General features: G+C 35.3%; 1 protein-coding gene across 2 annotated transcripts in view; it reads right to left on the bottom strand.

Annotated features, from left to right (window-relative positions):
* zmynd11 (zinc finger, MYND-type containing 11) overlaps nucleotides 1-23,361 on the bottom strand; it is a 52,339-nt gene that overhangs the window by 18,028 nt on the left and 10,950 nt on the right. The window contains exons 3-4 of one of the 2 annotated variants that reach the window (XM_030159565.1): nucleotides 18,176-18,335; nucleotides 13,933-13,956 (exon numbers count right to left, since the gene is read on the bottom strand). In XM_030159565.1, the coding sequence (XP_030015425.1) occupies nucleotides 13,933-13,956; nucleotides 18,176-18,335 (184 nt within the window). The remainder of the gene's footprint in view (nucleotides 1-13,932; nucleotides 13,957-18,175; nucleotides 18,336-23,361) is intronic. The other variant, XM_030159566.1, reaches the window with a different exon arrangement.

Genomic DNA, 23,361 nt, shown 5'->3' with positions numbered 1-23,361 from the left:
TGAAATAAAATACCTGCTGGGTGACTGAAAAGTCCCAGATCTGACAGTAACACTGTAAAATCTAGACACACCTGTATTCCCTGTGCAATGCACCAGCAACTTCAAAATACACCACTTCATTAAAATTCTGCACAACTCTAAATGCAAAAAAAGAAAAAAAAAAAACCTTCACAAAGTCCATGAAATATTCAATATAGTTCTGAAAAATAATGAACTCTCATTCCAAATCTGATTCCAGTGAGAAAAAGTAACAGTGCTTCCAATAAAGGAGTGATTTTACAGCAAAGACAGACGCGGCATAAAAGTGATAATTAAAGCTGTGTGAAAAAGGTCAGTGGTTCACGCTGTGAAGACGCTGAGGCTGGACCGGAACCTTCATATGTGGCTTTACTCTGCTTTTTCTCTCTCATCACATGTGAATGGAGGATGAACGCCTAAAATGAATCCTCTCTCAATGAGCAGAACATATAATTAAGTGATTAATTGTGTGTTTACATCATACTTTTGTGTTTACATCAATAAGAGGCCATTTTACAGGCTTGAAACTTAAGCTGTGTAATGTGTTATGTTAGCTTTATGCAATGACTGTTGGAGTTTATTTAGTTTTAAAGACATTTTTTCACTCTACTGAAAACCTGACTGTGTTGTCTGAGTAATAAATTGAAATGTCTACCTGTACTTTTCCTGCTGCCTGTTTTTTCCATTCCAATCCAATCCAACTTTATTTGTAAGGCACTTCAAAACAACCAGTGGACCAAAGTGCTGTACAGACGAATAAATAAAACCTAAATAAAAGAATAAAATACAAAAATAGATTAAAAAGACATAAAAAGCTGTCCAATTTAAAAAAAATAAAAATAATAATAATAATATATACATTTTTTTTGGTCAGAATTTGGCTAGAAATTTCATTTAAAAACTAACACTTTTTTGCACTGGCATTTAATATGAGCTGAGCTTTACATTTTACTGTTATCTTAGAGTTTAAATTATTGTCTTTAGTGTTTATTTTTATTGTTTTAATATTTCAACCCTTTCATGCATGGTAGTCACTACAGTGGACAGCTATTCTACAGCTGTTCAATTGTATCTTCATGTATTTTGTTGTTTTAATTCCGTATCAGCCAACACAGTGGACGCTACAATTCATACCATTACTGTAACTTTGCTGTTCTTGATAAACCTGATCTGCAGTAACATGTAAATTGCTATTTGACTCTAATTAACTTTTTTTTTTGCACATTATCTCCATAAAGTGAGTAATAACTACAAAACTGACTGATAAAACTGACTAAAAGTGTTATGATAAAAATGTGATCCAGCCCATATTAAAATTTTAATTAATTTCACTTAAAATATTGCCATAAAGAGCAGATTTATTTTTTCTCTTGTTGTTTCACAAGTTGCAGAGATGCTATTTATCCTATTACTGTGTATCTGTTTTTTAAATCTGTTTTAGTGTCGTGGTTCCTACAATTTAAGGCTTTCTACGGCTACATTCAGACTGCAGACAAATGTAGCCCAAATTAAATTTTTTTGCCCATGTGACCTGTATCTGATCTGTTAAAGACAGACTGAACAGTACAAATCCGATTTTTTCAAATCCGACCCAGGCCACTTTCATATGTGGTCCTAAATCTGATACGTATCTAATATTTTACAATGTGACTTCAGTCTGAACGGTCAGGTCGCATTTATCTGACCTTTACATCATTAAAATACAACAAACGTCACAATTCTGCGTCCCAGGAGTGACACTTTTGTAAACACAGTGTGTGTCTGCGTGGTCACATATTATGTCAGGATCTCTTTTGTGCATGTGGGTCACTTCAGGGTCGCATTCAGTTCATACTCAAAACTGATAGAAGTCACATTTAATGTGTAATATGAATGAGCACACAAAAAAATCGTATTTCACCAAAAAATCCAAATTATGCATCAAGACCTGCTGTCTGAACATAGACTAAGACTACTTAGAGCAGAATTTAATGTCCATTTCACGGCCAACCTGGCAAAAATTTGTGTCTCCTAGAATTTAGGAAAATGTATTTATTTAGTCCAACACCTTGATTCCCACTGTTCAGAGTCATTTCTCATCAGAGGCTGAAAAGTTACAGGTAATTGGCTCCTAATTTCAGTATATAAATTGTTAACTGACACATTTAAACACAATACAGCCAACAAGTTTATGGCATCATAACTTAAGACATACCAAATCACATTTTAAACATTTAAAGACTTTTTAAGGTATTAAATGCATATTTGTTAATTCAAGACTTTTAAGATTTTTTAAGACCCTGTGGGAACCCTGTAATATATGTTGTATTTATTCTTACTATACTAGTTTGTATTTGCAGATTTGTACAGCACTTTGGGCACTTTCCGTTGTTTTAAATGTGTTATATAAATAAACTTGACCTTGAAGTGTCTATTTTCTGTTTTCCCTGCACTTTATTTTTGTGTTTGCTGCTGTCAGCTGATTCATTTCCCTATGGTGGGATCAATAAAGTCTTATCTTATCTCTTCTCTTAAAATAAACTAAGGGAATGCAAAGCATGTTTAAGGTTTTAATGAACTAAAAAGCAATTCAGTATAAGCTTATAAGAAGAAAAAAAACAGCAACAGAGACGCAAAAAATAAGCTGGAAATGACATAAAAAATGAAAAGTCAATCTGCGTTACTTTATAAACTTGACTTTTCCTGTGAGTATGTCGAGCGAATACTAAATCTAAGTGCTGATGTTTGTGACTGGTGCAGTCATCCTCCTGTGTTTTATTAATTCTCACATACAGACTCTCGTAAAGGGCACCGAGAAAAGGAAGTACGATGTGCTGGAAATTCAACCTGTCAGGAATCCAACTCCTCCCACTCACAGTCTGGACCGACTCAGGAGGAGAAGCCGCCGAGTCGTGACTGAGTGCAGCTCAATAAAAGCTGCACAAAGACAACAGCGCTTCAGGCCTTTCTTGATCTCTTCTCCATGTGTTACGTTGGCTGTGTTGGGTCTGAGTTGCAGGAAGCTCAGTTCAGCTGACAAACGCAGCCGTGATGTGAGAAACACTGCTGAGGTCTTTCCACAGTGGATCTGCTCCCAGTGCATTTCCATAAACACCGATCAAACATCTTTACTGTACGTTTTGGAGGATGAACCTGGATTTTAAGTCGTCTAAAGCATCAACAAAACCTAGGGGTGTCAAACATAAGGCCCATGGACCAAAACCGGCCCGCTAAAGGTTCCCATTTGGCCCACAGGATGAACTTGCAGAGTGTGAAAATTACACTATAGATCAGTGGTTTCCATCCTCTTTTTACTCATGACCCCATTTTAACATCACAAATTTCTGGCGACCCCAGACATTCAAAACAGAGAAATCTTTTTTTGCTAAAATTAATTTGTTTTTGATCACGTAATAGTTTGCTATACTATGTTGCAAATAAAGGTTAATTTTAGATGATATTTAGTCTATATAATGTATATTATTCTGGACGGAGGCAGAAAAGCCAGGTGTAGATTACTGCACAAAGGGAGAATTTTATTTTCCTTGGTCAGGATATGTCCAGTCAGTCCAGCTTGGATTTATAAGGCTGACAATTAATACTGAACGAACAAGAACTCAAACTATGAATTATGACAGAGCTGCAGCATCTGAAACTGACAACAATGAACATTTGACAGATAAACAGAACCACAGTGCTTCAGTTTCAGACTCACACTTTGTCTTTTATGGATTGTGATTGTCTCTGTCAACTCACCATATATTTTTTATTAGTAATTTTTTTTTTTTTTAAATCACTTATCAGAAATTTCAGGCAACCCCATTTGAATTCCAGGTGACCTTACGGTTGAAAGGCACACTGTAGATATTGACAAGGATGTCAAACTCACTTTAGTTCCTGGTTTTAACAATATTATGCCTGTTATTCATTATTATTGCCTGTTTTGTGCATTCATAGATCTGCTGTGATCTGTAATGCAAACGTGTAAGTGTTAAAAGTTGAGGCAAAATATTGTTAAAATTCTTATTTTTCCTCAAGAAATTTCAGGTTATTCACATTTTTTTGTGAAAAGACAGTTTGTAAAAGTAAATATTTTCACAATTGGAATTTTTCTGCAAGAAAACAAAGAAAAATTGGGAGTTCTCATTACTTTTAGGTTAGTATGACAGTATTTCACTGGTCTGGCTAGAGATTAAATTGGGCAGAATGTGTTCTAGTACTTTCTCTGGTCAGTTACAAGATTAGGATCACAGCAGATGATCTGACAAAATCAGTTGAGTTTTTTTTGTATCTTAACATGAGTCCTCATGATCACAGGTGGTGCTAAATTAAGGACGCAGCAACGATGCCTTCAAGGATGATGTTTTATAATGGAGTATTTCTAAGTGGGGAGGTAAGGATGACTACACAAAAAAAATTTAAAAAAGCACAAAGAACCGAGCAGAACTGCCAAATGGACCCAAGTAGTTGCCCAAAGTCAGATGATGTATTAAAGGAAACAAAGGTCGGATAAATGCGACCTGGTCATTCAGACTGAAGTTGCATTGCAAAATATCAGATGCATATCAGATTTAGGACCACATATGAAAGTGGCCTGGGTCGAACTTGAAAAAAATCTGATTTGTGCTGTTCAAACTTTCTTTAACAGATTGGATATAGGTCACATATGGGCAAAAAAATCAGATTTGGGCCGCATTTGCCCGCAGTTTAAACGTAGGCTAAGATGGTCAATAACTTCTGAACGATGTGAGCAAAGTTCTGAATTCGTGGGTTGTTGAATTCTCAGTAAACCCAACTCCTGCTACGATCAGGATCATCCGGAAACGAACTGAAACAGCGTCCACACCTGCATATTTACAAAAAAACAAAACAAAAAAAAACCAAAACTAGTATCCTCAAAACCTGAAGCCTTTTAGGGGTGAATAAACCGAGTCTGCATCCAAAGATTCCCTACAGGGCTTTTCCTGATTTACAGCCTAATAGACCCTTCACCCACGCAAACACTCCATGGCACAGAGATGTCCTTATGTCCCGTCGAGTATTGAGTGTCTCTTCACTATTGTTGGACCGTCTAATGAAACACAAGAGGCCGACATCAAAAGGACGCCGGGTCTGTGGTTTCAGTACCGTCTGGATCTGAGACAGAACGGACCAGTATCTGTTCTAACAGGACAAGCACTGAAAAACACCACAAACTACATCGGCCTGCTTTATTTTACCACTAATGTGTTTTCTAGTAAATCACATACATTTAATTTCTGATATTTAGATGCAAACTACAAGAGTTTAACACATTTAGTTGTCAGTTATGAGGGGAACATGAGAAGTAAACACTGATTTTCAGGTCGAAGGAGAAAAATTACAGGTAATATTTTGGAAGTGATTAATAATTCAATTCTTTTTCTTTTCCTTTCCTTTCCTTTCCTTTCCTTCTACTTATCCTTGTGATTTGGCATCTTATTTATCTATTAAACTGATTCAGAAGCTTTTGCCTTGTGTTTTGTTCTGTTAGCAGATCATATTAAGCAGTTTTTGAACAACTTTTTTAATGCTGTATACATTCTTTTATTTCTCTTAGTATTATAATAAAGTGATATTACCATAACCTATATCCATCATGAAGACAGACATGTTTAATTTTGATCAGTGCTTGATTCAGTGAGTCATATATTGAGACTATTGTGGACAATAAAAATAAATTCAATTAATTCAAATTACCTTGTTTGATTATTGAAGAAAATGCACAGATGTACTGATTAAATGCTTTTGTAACTAAAACTAAGCAAAATTCAATTCTTACAAGATCTGACATAAGACTTTAAAAGAGGAAAGAACTTTAATTTTGCATTTGTCAATGAATTCTAAACATGCTTGATGTTTTAAATTACGAGGCCTAAAGTAGCTCTCTTTACCATAAATTAAAGATTAACTTCAGCATAAACAACAAATATTCATTTAATGGTGATTGATAAATAAAATCTCAATCTTTGCTGTGAAGTTCCACTCAAATTACAGAGACCTGATATAATATTATTATTGTCTTAATAAACAAATACCGGGGGACTTTCCAGTTTTAAGTGAAATTATTTAAAACAAAAAATAGATCCATAAAGCGTTAATGTCCATTAAAATGTAAACTACTCAAAGTGCATAGTTTTTCCTCCTTTATTTGAACTTTACTTGGGGGTTTTCAAAGCTGGGTTGAACCAAAATGAAGCCGATGTGGGCGCCTGTTAAAGTGTAATACCACTGTCAGCCACTAGATGCTGCTCCAAAAAAACCCATAGACTTACACTGAACTTGTTCTGACAAATATTTAGTCAGTAATATTTTTTCCAGGAGTCATCCGTTTTATCTGGACCTTCTAATAAATGATCTTGTCCGTCTTAAAACTTTGTCTAGGGTAGTAACATAATTACAGAACTTTAGATCGACACCTGACTCACCTGCCAAGTCCACCTTTACGAGCTTCTGTTTATTTAATGACATATTTTTCCATGTAGTTAAGGTTAATATGTTTATAGTCACATTTATTTATTTATTTATTTATTTATTAGGATCCCCATTAGCTGATGCAGTACATCAACTACTCTTCCTGGGGTCCTCCCATTCCAAACAGACATACAGTATCCATTTCCAAGCATACACGAGTGTAAAATGACTGCCGCATAATACTTAATGAACTCCATATCTTAAACAATAAGCCAGCTATTAGCATTAGCTGTCTTAGCCCTAACACTTTTGTCTAAATATGGTCATTTCAAGCTCCAGCGACACTTAAAACGCAGCCACTAGATGGTGCTAAAGTTTCTCCATCAAATTCCGATGCACAGACTATGAGTCAAACTCTGTTTCTAGGCTCAAATCTTATTTTTCTGAACATCTGACAAATCTGTCCTTTCAGTGTGAAATGCGTCTGGACTAAACTCTGCCAAGGAGAAGTCGAGGCAGGTTTCTGACTCTGTTTAACAGCTCGACACATCACGACTCAAGCTGAGACATGCTAGAAAGTCAAGCAGTAGGATTTGTGTTCTATCTGATGACCAACACCAAACAGCTCCGGGGTTCATCTTCACCTTCTGCTTCACTCAGAAAAAAACAAACGAAAAAAAAAAAAAACCTTCTCCACCTCATAAACACATTAATTACACTCTGAGCCTCCTCTGACAAAACCACAGACGTTTCAGGACATCATTTCTTGACAGATTTTAGCAGATGCTTAAAGTATCAGTCACCATGTGTGTCTTTAAATGTCATTTTAGAGCAGGGGTGTCAAACATACGGCCCATGGCCCCAAACTGGCCCACCAAAGGGTCCAATATGGCCTGTGGGATGAATTTGTAAATATGAATATTTCAGATGCCACATATAGTCTCATGTGGGTCAGACCAGTAAAATAATAACATAATGTATAAAAATGACAATTCCAAATTTTTCTCTTTAGTTTAGAGTGAAAAAAGTAAAATTACATGAAAATTGTTACATTTAAAAAATATCCTTTCACAAAAAATGTAAATAACCTAAACAAATATGAACAACTTGGAATTTATAAAGAAAAATAGTGCAATTTTAACAATATTCTGCCTCTTACTACATTTTTTTTGTTTGTTTATATATATATATATATATATATATATATATATATATATATATATATATATATATATATATTTATTTATATTTATATATATATAACATTTTTGTGTTTTGTGCAGGTTTAGTCAGAATTTATTTGACATGTATAATATTTGTTAAGCTACTTTGGCAAGCTGACAAAGAAATTTATGGTCTTCAAAAAAGATAGGGTAAAGTTAGCGGGAAAATATACGATGAACTTCATCCCATTCCTTTTTGAATATGGTTTTAAATGTTGATATTCGAAATAAACAAACAAACAAATGCTTTGTGGACTTATAGATCCAGTGTGATCCATAAATTGTCATGCATATGTGTAAATGATAAACTGTAGCATAATATTATTAAAATTGCACTTATTTTTACAAGACATTTCAGGTTGTTAATTTTTTTAAAGGATAGTTTGTAAATGTAAAAATAAAAGTTTGAGTTGACATTATTTATAGGTTATTATTTTACTGGTACTGCCCGCTTGACATCAAATAGTCAAATCTTATGTGGCCCCTGAACTAAAATGAGTTCGACATGTCTGTTTTAGAGGAAACCACCATAATATACAATGTTAAACTAGTGTTACAACCTATTTATTCAACCTAAATAAACTTTAAATCCCATTTTTTCTATATATGCAAAAGCACATAAAACAAATATGTAAAATTAAACATTTAATAACCCATGTGATCCATTTGCTACAAAAACATACTGATGACTGAACTATAACTTTTCCATCAATTATTCATTCACACATTTTAAAAGGAATTAATACTAAAAAAGACTGAAAAACCAAACTAGACGAACAAGTTCCAGGTTAATAAAGGGAATGTTAATGCAATCAAGATGTGTCTATTAGTCAAATTAGTGTTTCCTATAATTAATTAAATGTTGTTTACAGTGTGAAGTAGCACCTGAGCTCTGTTCCCTAAAGGTCACCGCTTGGTTTTATGCTTTATTTTTGTTTATTTAATTGATGACAGTGGAAATTTCCTTTGTTTCAGGCCATTATAAAACACCGATGGAAAATACTTGCTGCATCAAGATGAGGAAATAAAAACACTGGAATGCAAATAAGAATTACATATTTGATTGAAGATGTTCAGTGTTATTTTAAAAGAAAGGTTAGTACATTAAATATTAGTTTGGATTGTTTTAATGTGTAACATGGTACACTACTGTCAAAACCCATCATCATGCATCACAAAGTGCCCAGATTCAATTCTAAATGATCAATAAATAAATTAATAAAAATCCAATTCTTCTGTTCTGTGAACTTTATCCATCATATCTCATTGGGTTAATGCAAATTTACTGAAAATGCATCATTTTCAAGCTTATCATCACTCACTATGTTTACATGCAAAGTAATATTCCACTAGTTTGATGGATTTATGTGAATTATGTGCAATAAGTTGTGCAGAAACAATATATGATATTCCAATTATCAATATATACATTTTTTTAAACAATATTTACAACCTACAAATAATATTAACATTATATTCAAATGCATTTTGGACTGAGATAGATATATGCATTTATTAATTTTAAACAGTGTGTTTAGAATATGACATAAATAATATAATAGTCAAATATATCAATGTCACGGTATTTGGAATAAATTTAGTTTTTTTACGAGAGTTTATAAAATGAAATCAGAATGATGGCACAAAACTGTGTCACTTTCCAAACATTCACACTCATAAAACTCCTTTTTTTCCACAAATTTTTTCTCATTTCAAAATACATTTTCCTGAAAATATAAGTAATTACCAACCCAAAAATATAAGTTTGGTGTACATTATTGTAATTACATTTTTTGGACCAGATGTTAACTTTCCTTGACTTCACCCACATATAGAGGTCCTGTGATGATATTTGTCCAATATGAATGATTTGCGACGCTCTTTGTTCTCATTTTACACGTTTTCATCCTATTTTTTGGTTGACAGTGACAAAGGCTGTGCTGGTGAGGATTAATTAAAGTTTTTTAAGTCTTTTGGACAGAAATTCAGGAGGTTTGTGTGACCACATAACATGGAGAAAAACTTAAAAAGGAGCAAAACATGATGAGCTACAATAACGTTTCAACAGTTTTCTCTAAGTGGTGAATCTTCACGTCAGAATCAGGGAATGATGCCTGTAAATTAAAGTAAACAACAGACTTTGCTTCATCCTGTGCAAATGAATGAAACACTGATGTTGAAGGGGTTAACTTCCAAATCACCAGATGTCCACAGGTCACACTGTCCCTGTGTAAGTAGAGCTAAAGACAACAGGTTTCTGGACATAAGTGCTAGTTGTTTTGTGTGCACAGTCAAACAAGTCGATCACTCCAAAATAAACATAATGTCAGAGGTGATACTTTTTTTTAAATATACCAGCTAGGGCTGCAACTTATAACTATCTCAATAGTCGACTAGTCAGATTATGAACAGCAGAAAATTAAAAGAAAAAAAAATAATGGGTCTTATTTATATTTACTGCAACATTAAAATAAATTTTCTTTCCTTTAACCCTTTTTTGGGCAAGTGACCATTTTTGGTAATTTCCACACACATTACAAGACAGTGACAGCAACAGGTCCAGTGAGGACAGTGAGTCACCAATCTCAGGTCCAATGTGGTCTCCAGGGTCTGTAAGGTCCACCTGTGCATGAACAGTGAGTGGACCTGCTTTGTTCAGTACCATGAAGTAATGGTACTAATGTAAGGACTGATGAAGTAATGGTACTAATGTAAGGACTGATGAAGTAATGGTACTAATGTAAGGACCAATGAAGTAATGGTACTAATGTAAGGACTGATGAAGTAATGGTACTAATGTAAGGACTGATGAAGTAATGGTACTAATGTAAGGACCAATGAAGTAATGGTACTAATGTAAGGACGGATGAAGTAATGGTACTAATGTAAGGACTGATGAAGTAATGGTACTAATGTAAGGACCGATGAAGTAATGGTACTAATGTAAGGACTGATGAAGTAATGGTACTAATGTAAGGACCAATGAAGTAATGGTACTAATGTAAGGACGGATGAAGTAATGGTACTAATGTAAGGACTGATGAAGTAATGGTACTAATGTAAGGACCGATGAAGTAATGGTACTAATGTAAGGACTGATGAAGTAATGGTACTAATGTAAGGAATGATGTTCAAAGGGATTATGTGGATGTGGACAGGGGTCTGGACCAGCACGCATGGGGGTCTAATGTTCTAAAATGATGTTCTAATGTTCTAAAATACATGTTCCTTTCACCTTACATGTGTTTTTCTTGTATTTTTTTCTATTAACTTCTTGGATTTTTTCTTTTCTTTTTACCACTTACGGGTAAGGAACCACATATGGTAATTTCACTGATATGGATTTTCTACAAAACAATAAAGCATTTTGAAAAATCTCACAAAAGTAATAGTCTTATTACGTCTTCAAATAACATACTAAGAATGAAGTGGAGTATTTCTTTGAGTGAACTACAAAGAATTAACGAGAACTTTTAGACACATTTGCACCACAATAAGAAGGCATAACAAAGTCTGTTAAACAACTACTCAATTCAATATTCAACAAATTTTGCAGCAGCAATTATTTTTTTCCTTAAAAGTTCATTTTTTGCATAACAATTACAGAGCTTAACAAAGTTTGTTAGAGTTGCATCAGCAATAAAATAAACAAAAGTGCATGACATCACTAACGACCTGTCGACTACTAAGTTAGTCATTAATTCATTTTGCCATTAACTAACTGTCACCTAATTGTTGCAGCCCTAATAAAAGCCAGTGCTGATTAGTTATAGATTATAACACTGCCCCCTTGTGATCAGGAGTGTAAACATGTTTTAGTTTTGTGTATGATATTGCAATCTTTAAGTGTATTGATATTTCCTCACAGTTGATTGTGCGCGACTGCTTGTAAACAGGATTATAAATATGTTCATTTTCGTTGGAATATTGTGTCTCTTTGAACGAGAGTGAAACCTGGAATATTCTGTGCATGTAAACATGGTCGGTGTGTAAAATGATTGTCTGTTTGAGGTGGAAATATTTGTGAGGTCAGCACAAGGACACGGCACATGCCAGCTGGACTGAATCCAGGCACCTCCGGGGCCAGAGCCGGGCTCTGTCTAACGGCATCAAACTGTCCTCGGTTCACTGGGTGATTGATAACCTGAGAGAACCAGTGGGCTGTGTAACTAGCAGCAGGCATGGAGGAGACTAAAGAGCACAATCACACAAACCACACACACACAACCCCTCCCCCCCAGTTTCATCCATGGAAAAAAAAAAAATATATAGAAAAGAAAATCAGCATGCCAGACAGAAGTTAAGAACACAGTAGCACACACCCCGTCCGAGGAGAACTACAACTACCAAGACCAAAATACTACAAACGCACAGATGCTTGCTACCAACCTGCGGCTATGCTAGCATTGCTTGTCATCTCACATCCAGATTAAATTAGACAAACACTGGTTACTGTTCAGTTTACACTTGGTGGTTCACTGTTCTTGGTCTTAGCTCCAAGTAAAGATAGCAGGGCTGTGCAATATGACAGGATAAATAAATTCACGCTCTGCTCCGTTGTCACAAATGTCTCTGTTTACAGTGATGTTTTTCATTGGTTTGACAACATTTTGTGTGGTTCTCAACAGGTCAGGCCTTGGTTTATCAAGTCGCCTCATATTTCGGCTTGGAAACACATGTTCAGTGTCACTGTGAGTTTTATGCTTTTAAAGAAAATATGACTAATAATAAACGGACTACAAATGGACCCATTCTTTACGGAAGAGGATTAGGGCCACTGGGAAAAAAAAAAAAAAAAAAGGGTCCACTATATATTTTTTTTATTATTATTCTGAGAAAAAAGTCGGAATTCTTTAATCTCAGAGCAATTCAAAAAAAAAAAAAAATTAAAAGTCAGAATTCTGAGAAAAAAGTCAGAATTTTGACTTAAATAATTTTTAAAAACATATTGGACCTTATTTATTTATTTGTTTTTTTCCTGTGGCCCTAATCCTCTTCCGTAACTCTTGGCTGATTTTGTTACTGATATTTAAAACTACATTTTGGCCGATAGCTGATCAGAATAGAATCAGAATCAGAACGGCCTTTATTGTGCTTGTGTTTTCAATGAAATTAGGAATGCTGCTCCAATCCGTGCAACAGTATTAATAAAAAAAAAAAAAACCCAATGTGTCAGAAAAAAAGAACATAACATTGGAAAAAACTACAAAGTAAAATAAGAGAATATAAAATGTAACAAAAAATAAGATGATGAATAGAACTAAAAGTAAAATAAAATAAAAATAGACAAAATATGAATAGACACTTTATTAACAGCTGATGCACATTACCAATATTACTTTTTTTTTTTTTTTTTTTTTTTAAACTTTGTTTTTCTAAAGAAATGTGTAAATGTTTCCACACATACTTGCCCAATTTTGGAACAAGTGTTGGAAAATTTGAATATAATTTTGCAAAGAAAAAAGTTAAGGAAATCATGACCTAGAGACCACATTTGTTTTCATTATGGATTCAAGGTTCAGTTTCAGCAGCGTTAAAACTGTTGTTGAAGTGTGTTTTGTATTTTGTTCTATATTAATATTTGTAAATGATATATTTCATTGGTTGCGTACATAATCTCCCATATGGTTATTTTACATCCTCTTTTCTACGTTATACTGTAATATGTACGTTCTCAGGTTATGAAATGATGTAAATACAGATGCATATTTTATCATATTGCACAGCCCTAAATAAAACCACCTCTGGGTAAAACTGCACCAAGTGAAGTTTGTGTTTTCAGTCAAGCAACGGCACATCTGTAGATAAGTAGCGAGCACACAGTCATCAAGATCACTGATCACTTCCGCAAGAAATTTGGCCACGTCGATACAGCGCTGCAATGGACTTTCATGAAGCTTTTTACAGCATAACTCAGTAACAGCACGTAGCTTCTGGCAGTGTGTTTAATGCTTTACTGTAGGCCGGCATGCACACACGTTCCCAAATTGAAACCTTCACCTTATGTGGTAATTTCTTCATTTGAGACTCATTCTCAAGAACTGCATCATAGTGCGAGGAGACGGAATTTCTCGCCACTGGCACAGACGTTTTATGTATGGCCGACAACTTTGCACTAACCAGAACGTATGCTGTGTGGTTTAACTATGAAAAAAGATTCAGTCAAATCCCTGACTGCACTGCATGTGGCAGACCTGATTTCTCACAGAATGATGTTAGTTGAGAGGGGGGAAAAATGAAGAACAAACCCTGGTTTTGATAAGAACAATGCAGCCCTTACCTTGCTTCCCTCCGCTTTCGGCTCCTGTGATTGCAAGTGATTCAGAGAGTAGTGTTTAAAAGTCCTGCTGCTAAAACGAGCTGAACTCCGCTGGACCAACAGCCCATAACAAACAGACCCACATCCATGACTTCTGAGGATAAAACCCCTCAGCTGCAAATGATTACAGCAGGGGCGTCAAACATATAGCCCGCGGGCCAAAACCGGACCACCGGAGGGTCCAATCCGGCCCGTGGGATGAATTTGTCAAATGCAAAAATTCAGATATTAACAATCGTGGGCATGAAAATTATCATAATTCAGGTTCCACATACAGAAGAATTTGATCTCAGGTTGATCAGACCAGTAAAATATTATCATAATAACCTATAAATAATAACTGAAAATTTTTATCTTTGTTTTAGTATAAAAAAAGCCAAATTACTCGAAAATGTTTACATTTACAAACTATCTTTTCATGAACAACCGCAAATGTCTGAAGAAAAAGAAGTGGAATTTTAACAATACTCTGCCTGTTATTAAATGTTTTGTACATTTGTACATCCACTGTGAGTTGTAATGATAAACTGAGATATAATATTGTTAAAACTGCAATTATTTTTCTTAATAAATTTCAAGTTGAAGAAGAATAGTTTGTAAATTTTCATAATGTAATTTTACTTTTTTCCCTCTAAAACATAGAGAAATGTTTGGAGTTGTCAATATTTATAGATTATTATATTATTGGTCCGGTCCAGCTAAGTTCATATCGGGCTGAATGTGGAACCTGAACTAAAAATGAGTTTGACACCCCTGGATTATAGTCATAAACCTACCACAATGCATTAGGATCACAAAAGAGAAAAAAAATAGGTAGTTTATCTTGTAATTGTGAGAAAAGACTTAGCAGCAGTCATATTAGATCATGGCTTTAATAACGTTGAAACAGTGGAAGCTCTAAAATGATGCTGTAAACCATGTATAAATTAAAGCAAAGTAAAATAAATAAATAGATGTGAATTCTGACACCTCCACACAAACGTCCAGAGTTGAATCATGTGGAGCCTGAAAAATGTTTCATTTTCTTTAACATTAACAGAAATGGCTTTTATTTGTCCCATTTTTGTTTTAGTGTATTGATCTAATGATTTACACACACAGTAAAAAGTATAAAAATTGAAAAAAAAAAAAAATTAATAAAAAGCTAATAGCAACCCATGATTACAAGATATGGCTGCTATTTTTTTTCTCTTTTTTGGAACGCAATGCATGCAAATACATCTTAAAAATGTGCAAATTGACTTTATCCAATGACATTATGTTGGTTCAGGAGTTCAAATCCTATTGTACAGGTGGTTAGACTCACTTCTGTGTTTTTCACTGACTATGGTCCTGAATTTTAAAGCCTGACAAAGGTATGAAACATGACGTTTTCCTGGGGTGTTGATACGAGTGCAGAGATATCCTGACACAGATGAAAGACCAGTGAACAGTTTCCGACAACTGACAAGGGAAATAAGATGGCAATGAAAACAAGACAAATACTAACACACAGCTGCAGCAGAAGACAGCCAGAGCAGGTCTGTGGACCCTCGTGGACTTATCTATTAGATCTTTAATGCTCCTCTTACGTGTTTAATTAATGCCTTTCCTTCAGGTTTTAGTGCATATTGGTAACATTAGCTTCACCTGACATCTGTGTGCTGTGACACTGTGTTCAAACTATGAGTAACTTGACAAATGGACATCGACAGCATCCAAATATTTACATTTAGAGTGTTTTTAATTCATTATTAAGTGATTCTACTCTTAGAATCAGTGTTGTTCTTTAGTTGAATAATCCAAAGGTCTCTGATTCCTTAATCCTTAATTCGTGTAGAATTGGGTGAAGCAACATTAGCTGCCATGATGAGCTAATTAATTCCACAAAAATTAATCAGCAATTATTATGTTTCATTCATTTATGATTGAAGCCAAAAGAAACAGTAGAAGACTTTAAAGTAAAGTAGGGCTGCACAATTTGGCCAAAAATAAAATCCAGATTTTTTATTCTAAAAACTCAATTTCTGAGTAAAACTACAAAAGACAACAGAAGTCGGCATGTCGTTTTCACGTGCAGCCCGTAATGCAGCACACTGCTCCCACTCTGGCATGTGATGATGTTTGAAGAGCTAAAATATGTCGGTTGTGCTGCTGTCTTTGACTGACACCGCCTTCAGGCAGAGTTTACAGCGAGGAATGGTTTGGTCTTCATCGGAAACTTCGAAACCGTACCAATTCCACTCTACTGACTTGGTCTTGCTATTTTTAGCCACAAACTTCTCATTCTCACTTAGCAAACGCCATTTGTATCTCCACCAGGAGGTATTGTGATCACTTTGCTTTGTTTGTTTGTTAGCAAGGTAACGCAAAAAGTTATGGATGGATTTTCATGAAATTTTCAGGAAATGTTGATACTGGCAGAAGGAACAAATGATTAAATGTTGGTGGTGATGGGGGGGGTCTATTGTGGCGGAGGTCTGCACTCTCCGAGTGCTTTTCTTGTTGTATGTTGTTATTCTGGTGTGTGGAGACCAAAGACTGTGGAGACTGCTCTCACAGTTAGGAGGAGGAGCCTACGGTAGCCTGGAGGAGAAGTCTATGGTAGCCTGGAGGAGGAGCCTATGGTAACCCAGAGGCGCATGGCAAGGACACACGAGAGAGATGAAATTCAATTTGATGATTACCCTTTTTAAAACTTCATCCTGATTAAATAATCTGATTTCAATTTAACACCAATTAATCATGCAGTCCTACTACAACATGCAGCTTTGGAATAGATTTATTTTCTTTGTTAAAAACGGAATATCTTAACTGTTGGGCGGAAAACTCCTAAATCCAATTTTGGTCTTTTTTTTTTGTCATAAATTCTACTGGTCAGTCTTCACATTGGTCTGATGGTTTTAGAAATATTTAACCAATGAAAAGTGTTGAAAACAGCTTGTGCCTACATCTCTTTACTCAATTAATTTACTTAGAATAAACATCGTTTTTTCCAGTTTCCTGCAAAATAAATGTTCTGGACATAAGAGGTTTCCGCCCGACAGCGACAATATGTTTGGTTTTAACCTGAAAAAAGGTAATTTTATCATGTCACTAGGTTGTAGTTTTGTTATTATACAATACAAAATAAATAAAAGTCCAAGTATGACTTCCTTTCAGTACTCAGTACTAACTATTTTAATATCTGTAAGCATAGGCACAATTTTAAAATTACAAAAAAAAAAAATTTAAATTCAGACATCAAAATTTCTCAGAACTGTGAATAGACTTTTTAGACATTGTCCCAAGGAAGATGCATATAAACTTTGAAATGAATCCAACCAGTAGTTTCATGAGAAGATGTTTGAAGAAACTGCCAACGATGATGACCACAAAGACCAGCCAATGAAACTAAAAACTGCATCAAGTACCTACAGTTGTCCTCAAAATTATTCATACCCCTGCCATTTTTTGTGATTTCTTGTTTTTGTTGTCAAATTTGTTTGTGACTTATATGTGATACACAAGTGAGGGAATAACAACAAATGATACTGGAAGAAATACTTTATTTCAGGAGTATTTTATAAGTGGATTTCCTAAAAATGCCATGTTCTAAATTATTCATACCCTAGGTTTACTTGGTCCGATGTCTGTTCTGAATAGTCAATAGTAGCCTTTGTAGTGGATGATGGTTCCTGTTCACTGTTCCTGTCCACAGACTCTCTTATGTCTCCTGTGGGATGGTGGTCCACTCTTTCTGGGCCAAAGCTTCCAGTTGGGTCCAGTTGGATGGTCTCCTACCCATCGCTCTGGTCTTCAGCTCCCTCCACAGATTCTCTGTGATTTAGGTCAGGACTTTGACTGGGCCATGTCCTTGAACCACTGCTGCACTACCTTGGCTGTATGCTTGGGGATGACCAATCAGGACCAATCTGGAGCTTATCACCAGACACTTTCGTCCAGGTAATTGGGGTATGAAAAATTTTGAGGACGACTGTACATCCTGTTTTCAAACAAGCCAATGATACTCCAACTACTTGTTACTCACAGTGTGAACACTCTGGCACAGCTTTTTTTTTTAATATATATATGCAGGTTAATCCTTGTTATGTCTGAGGTAAATGCTTAACAGACTGTATGTAAAGGCTGTTTTTGATTGGTTTCAACTCCAGTAAGTCAATATTTAACCAACCGCTTCACTGTTACCTCTAAGGGTGTGGAATGATCGTCTTAGTGTGCTTACCATCTCATCCCCTGGCAGCCAGTATCCCTCCTGCTCGATCCCGGCCTTGGAGCCCTTGCAGCCCACTGTCAGGGTCTCCACCACCAGCCCGTCCTTCACGGCCAGGCTCAGCTGTCGGGCCGTCTCCTTGGGGTGCATTCCAAACACACGGCTTAGATACCTGAATGGGGGAGGAACACACCGGTCATCAACTGCACCTGCATGTTATGTTTAGTTGGATTTTTTTTATATTTTATTTAAGGTTTTTCAAATAGTCAAAGATTTTTCTATTGTCAGTTCACTTGATGTATAACATACAGAGAACTGAGATACTGTTTCTCTCTCACCTTGTTCAATGTCATGCATTTAAAAAGAGGTAAACAAAAACAGAGTAAGAATAAATAAACAGTATAAAGAATAAACTATAACAGGATATAAAGTGTTCATGTCATTCTATTTACAGTAGCAGCAGTAGTGCAATACAGTGAAGGTTATGAGGTGAGAAGGTGCATAATGGAACCAAACAGCAATATAACAATACGTAGAATAATTAGGGCTGTCAAAATTAACACAGATTAATCCATCATCATAATTAATGTTATTAAAATTTTTAACTCCATTAACCCATCTGCAGCACAGAATGACTCTGAACATCTCTGCCAACACATTTGGGTTCGTTTGTCCAAGTAGAGTTAGTATTAACGCATGAACAAATGGTCAGTTGATCTGGTAGTGACAGGCAGCAGAACCAACCCATAAAGATGGAAGACACTAAACAGCACTTTGGCCCTCTGGATGGAAATATGAGGACAAAAAAAAAAAACAAGGCTGTTTCAAGTTGTTTTGTTGAAACTGTTGAAGGTGTTTAATAAACATGTTAAGTGCATATATATTCCCTTCTTTCTTGAGTCTGTTTGTTCATGCAAAATGAAATCTAGAATTAAAAATTAATATTTAATTGTGATTAATTGAAGTTAATCCACAACAACCTTGCGATTAATCTGATTAAAAAGGTTAATTGTTTGACAGCACTAATAATAACAAAACAATACAAACAATAATCAATTTAACACTGAAAACCAACACTAACACCTTTACATAAATACAGAATAAAAAAACAAAACAAAATAAACTAAACAAAAAAACATTCACACACATAACTATGTATGTATTATAAAATAAAAAATAAGTAAATAAAGCAGCTGCCAACAAATATCAAAATACATAGACACTCAAATTCTCTCAGTACAAACACCCCAGGAGGTCAATTAAATGATATATAAAACATAAGACTTATGGGTGGTGAATAATTTAACACAGAGCCAAAAACAGTCTCCAGAGTCTCTCAAATTTGTTTTCCCTGTCATGACTGAGAAAATACAGTTTCTCCATTTGAATGATATGTAGCATGTCCATGAGTCACTGTTTAAAATGGTTGTGTATATTTTTGATCTGCTCCGACTCTTTCAAAGGTCTGTACACATATATGGCAATAACAGTCCAAAGTGACGTAAAATTGTAGATTTTGTTTTCTTTTAAATAACTATTTTCTCGTCCCACGTCCTCCATGAGCTTAGAGAAAAGTCTGGATCGCAGACGGGGCCTAAGTCTTCTGAAAACCAAGGGACAGCCCTGGTCATTATGTCTGTCAGACCTTGCATAATCCTACAGCTCTATTGCAAATTCTACTTTAATTCTGAATTGTTGAAGTCTGGCTCTCTGAGGTACATTTCATTATTACTATGTGTTTTCTACGTCGTAACAATTCCTCATTTTTCACTGGATTGGGTTGAAATTAGTACTTAGCATCCCAAAAAACTCATTTCATTGAATCATTTCATTTCTCATTTTCATACGTGAGTTGATAACAAAGAGATGAATCATACATTTTATTCATATCTTATCCTGTATTTCCCAAAATATAGGGATGGGTTTTTTTTTTAAGTTGGGTTGTCCATTATTAAGCACATTTTCATCAATTTTCTTAACCAGTTTCTTCACTTTGTTGATTATTTTCTTCATTTTGTTTATTTTTTTATGATCATTTTCTTGATTTTCTTCCTCCATTTTTGTTCATTCTGTTGATTTCATGTGGATTCAAATACAGTGAACTGAAGTCGGGATCCCAGAGGTGGAGAGATTATTCACGATTCACTCATTTCTATGTACATAAACATTATAGCATTACCTTGTGCTCACACTTTCACGATAATTTGCCCACCAATGCTCAATAAAATACTTTTATTCCATCAAACAAAGCAGGACCAAAGGCTAAATGGGCTGTTCCAGACATGCTCCGACACATCTTCCAGTTCTCCAGTGGTTTCCTGCAGCCGCCGCCTGCTCGTTGGCGGTGAACTCAGCGAACAAGGTCACGTATCCTCTGCCGTGGCATCGAGCCAGAAAACACACTGTGTCAGTAGGGAATCAGGTGAGAGTCTGTATTTACACCCAACTTACAAAGGCCAGGTCTACGGTCTGTGTTCAGGAGGAAGTGTTTCACTCTCACTGCTTTAACCTTCTGATTTTCAGCACATACTCGCATTTTTAAAAGGTTCACTGTGTAGAATTCAGAGATGTTTGGTGCAGAGAATGCAGAACATACTGTCCCACACTCACTTAAACAACATAAAAAAGAATTAGAGCCACCAATTTTTTATCCAATCTGACATTTTTACATTTACTTTCTTGTGATCACAAATTAATTTATCCTTTTGGCTGATTTGCTCAAACATTTTCAGTTTCATGTCTCCTCATGATAAACGCACAAAAATAACGTTGACATTTTATAGACTATTTCACCTAAAATTACACTGAGCATAAGAACCTCACTCTCAAATCCCTTCTAACATTTTTCACTGCAAGTGCATGGACCTGCACTTCTTTTATCCTGTTGCATGTTGTTTTTAACGATTGTTTTGACTGTGTACAGTGTCCTTGAGTGTCTAGAAAGGCACTTATAAATAAAATGCACTATTATTATCATTATAATTACAATGAAAGATTGGGGGTAGGAGTATATAACTTTTTACTTCTTCCTACTCCTTTTCGAGCATGTTTAATTTCATTTATTTTTATTTTATTTTTTCTTTTGTTTACTAATCAACCTTTTATGAATCATTAGCCTACTAATATTTTGTTGGTTGGTTTTGTTTTGATTTCACTGTCTACATGTTGGAAATAAAGATTTCAATCAATCAATCAATACTTGATTTACACTGAAAAATGCAAAAGACAGAGGATAAGATAATAAATGGTGACAAATTATTTTAAAAAAGGTTAAAAAATAGAACATGAGAACAGCTACACAAGTAGCACTGGGTCTTTATGGGTTAAATATCTGGACTAAATAACTAAACTATGTACATCAACTAACAGGCACACAAAACAAAATTCAGATGGTAACAAAAAAGAACCCCAAAACACAACAGTCTTTTCTGGTGCCAAAACACCTGTTTTCATATATTTTCAACAGATGCTGTTTTCATCTTGTTTGTGTTTTATGACCAAAGCCTCTCCTCTACATTTCACATGGTGAGGTCATTCGAACGTTTTTCTTCAATTATATTTAAGAAACTGAATATTTGACATTTAATTGGAGACCCAATAAAAACAGCCCTCTGGACAATTTATAACAAGAAAAGAATAATCATTGAAAACTAAAACATGAGTATCTGGCTCATTTGCCCAGACATGATTTTTGCCTGTAATGTAGAGTAGTTGATCTGACGTTTCTGTTTAAACCAGTTCCATAAAAAGGTCAAAATGCCATCTATACTTGCTGCCATGGCATTGTTTTCAAGAGATGATCATACATTAAATCTTCTACATGACAAAAGCTGAGATACAGTAAAGAAATAACTCTCAGTTCATGGAAAACGCACATATTTCACACATTTTACAGCAGGTTAAAGGTATATGATAGTTGAGTTGATAAATGAGTAATTAGTTCTGTTAATGCTGAACTTATTCATTTGAGGCAGACTGACTGATGCAACTGTGCTTTAGTTGGAGATTACGTTTCCCTGTGAGTGAGAGGGAGGTTAATTATTCGCCTCGCTGACTTTACTCTCCTTTATTTCCTCAATACCAATGTCAACAACCTCTTTGCCACAACGCTCGTTTGGGGAAATTAAGCTGTAGTGGGACCGGGCAGGAGTCGGTGCTGCTGCTGCTGCTGCCTTGTGTTGCCATGACAACAGCCCCTCGCCGACAGTATTCATTTGGCAAGGCGCCAGCTCCCAAGGTGCTCACCAACTCGCCGTATGATGTGCTAAGTGTTTCACTTAGTCATGTGCCGACTGGTTGAATGACTGATCAGCACCGTCTGCCGTGGATGATTCATTACCGATCTGACGAAATTCACAAAATGTGGTGAGATTCTTCAACGTGCAAAGTGATTGTAATAAAATCATTATCAAGGGTCTGTGTTTTACAGATGGGGATGAAATATGGGTTGGCTGAGTGCATGGTCAGAATGGCAATGAGTTAACAGCAGCTGGAAAATGTCAGAACTCCAAAAGTTGTCAATCTAACTATTGATCGTCGACTGGGACGAGTGAAAACACAGCTCAACCGAACAGACTGTTCAAAAAAACACAAAACCAGACAGGAGATGAAAGTGGAGTCAAAGCAAACCCATGATAACGATGATTAATAGAATGAATATTCATCAAGAAATTAGGTTTATAAAGACACTGGAACATCGCAGTATACTTTTAGTAGCTTTTAAATCATTGGTGTTCTATATGTACGTTCTTCTTGTGGTGTTTTATTTATGGCCTTAGCACTGAGTTTTATTATGTGTTTTATGTATGTTTTAGAGTGGATTTATGGCTGAAATGTATACTTTCTGTAACCTGCTGCTGCAGTCTTGGCCATGACACTCTTGCAAAAGAGGTTTTTAATGTCAACAAGTCATCTTTTTCTGGTTAAATGAAGGTAAATAAATAAATACATACATACATAAGAAAAGCTTGCTTGTAAAGACCTAAAAAGACAATACCAATGTTAAAGACATAACAAGACAAACATGATGTAAAAGATTAAAACATGCATTTCATTAAGCATTGTTTTGTCGATGGAAAAGCAGTAAAAATGGAAACATTATGGCAAATAATGACATGTTTTTGGAAGTCTGGGTCCCGTTTAGAGACATGAAATTAGCGTTTGGGTCTCAAGCTACTCCAGTTTCTTCTAAAGCTGCA

The sequence above is a fragment of the Sphaeramia orbicularis genome, chromosome 17 (assembly GCF_902148855.1).
Source record: "Sphaeramia orbicularis chromosome 17, fSphaOr1.1, whole genome shotgun sequence".
NCBI classification, from domain to species: Eukaryota; Metazoa; Chordata; class Actinopteri; order Kurtiformes; family Apogonidae; genus Sphaeramia; species Sphaeramia orbicularis.
Note: the sequence above shows the minus strand (reverse complement) of the source record. Positions and strands in the feature narration are given on the sequence as shown.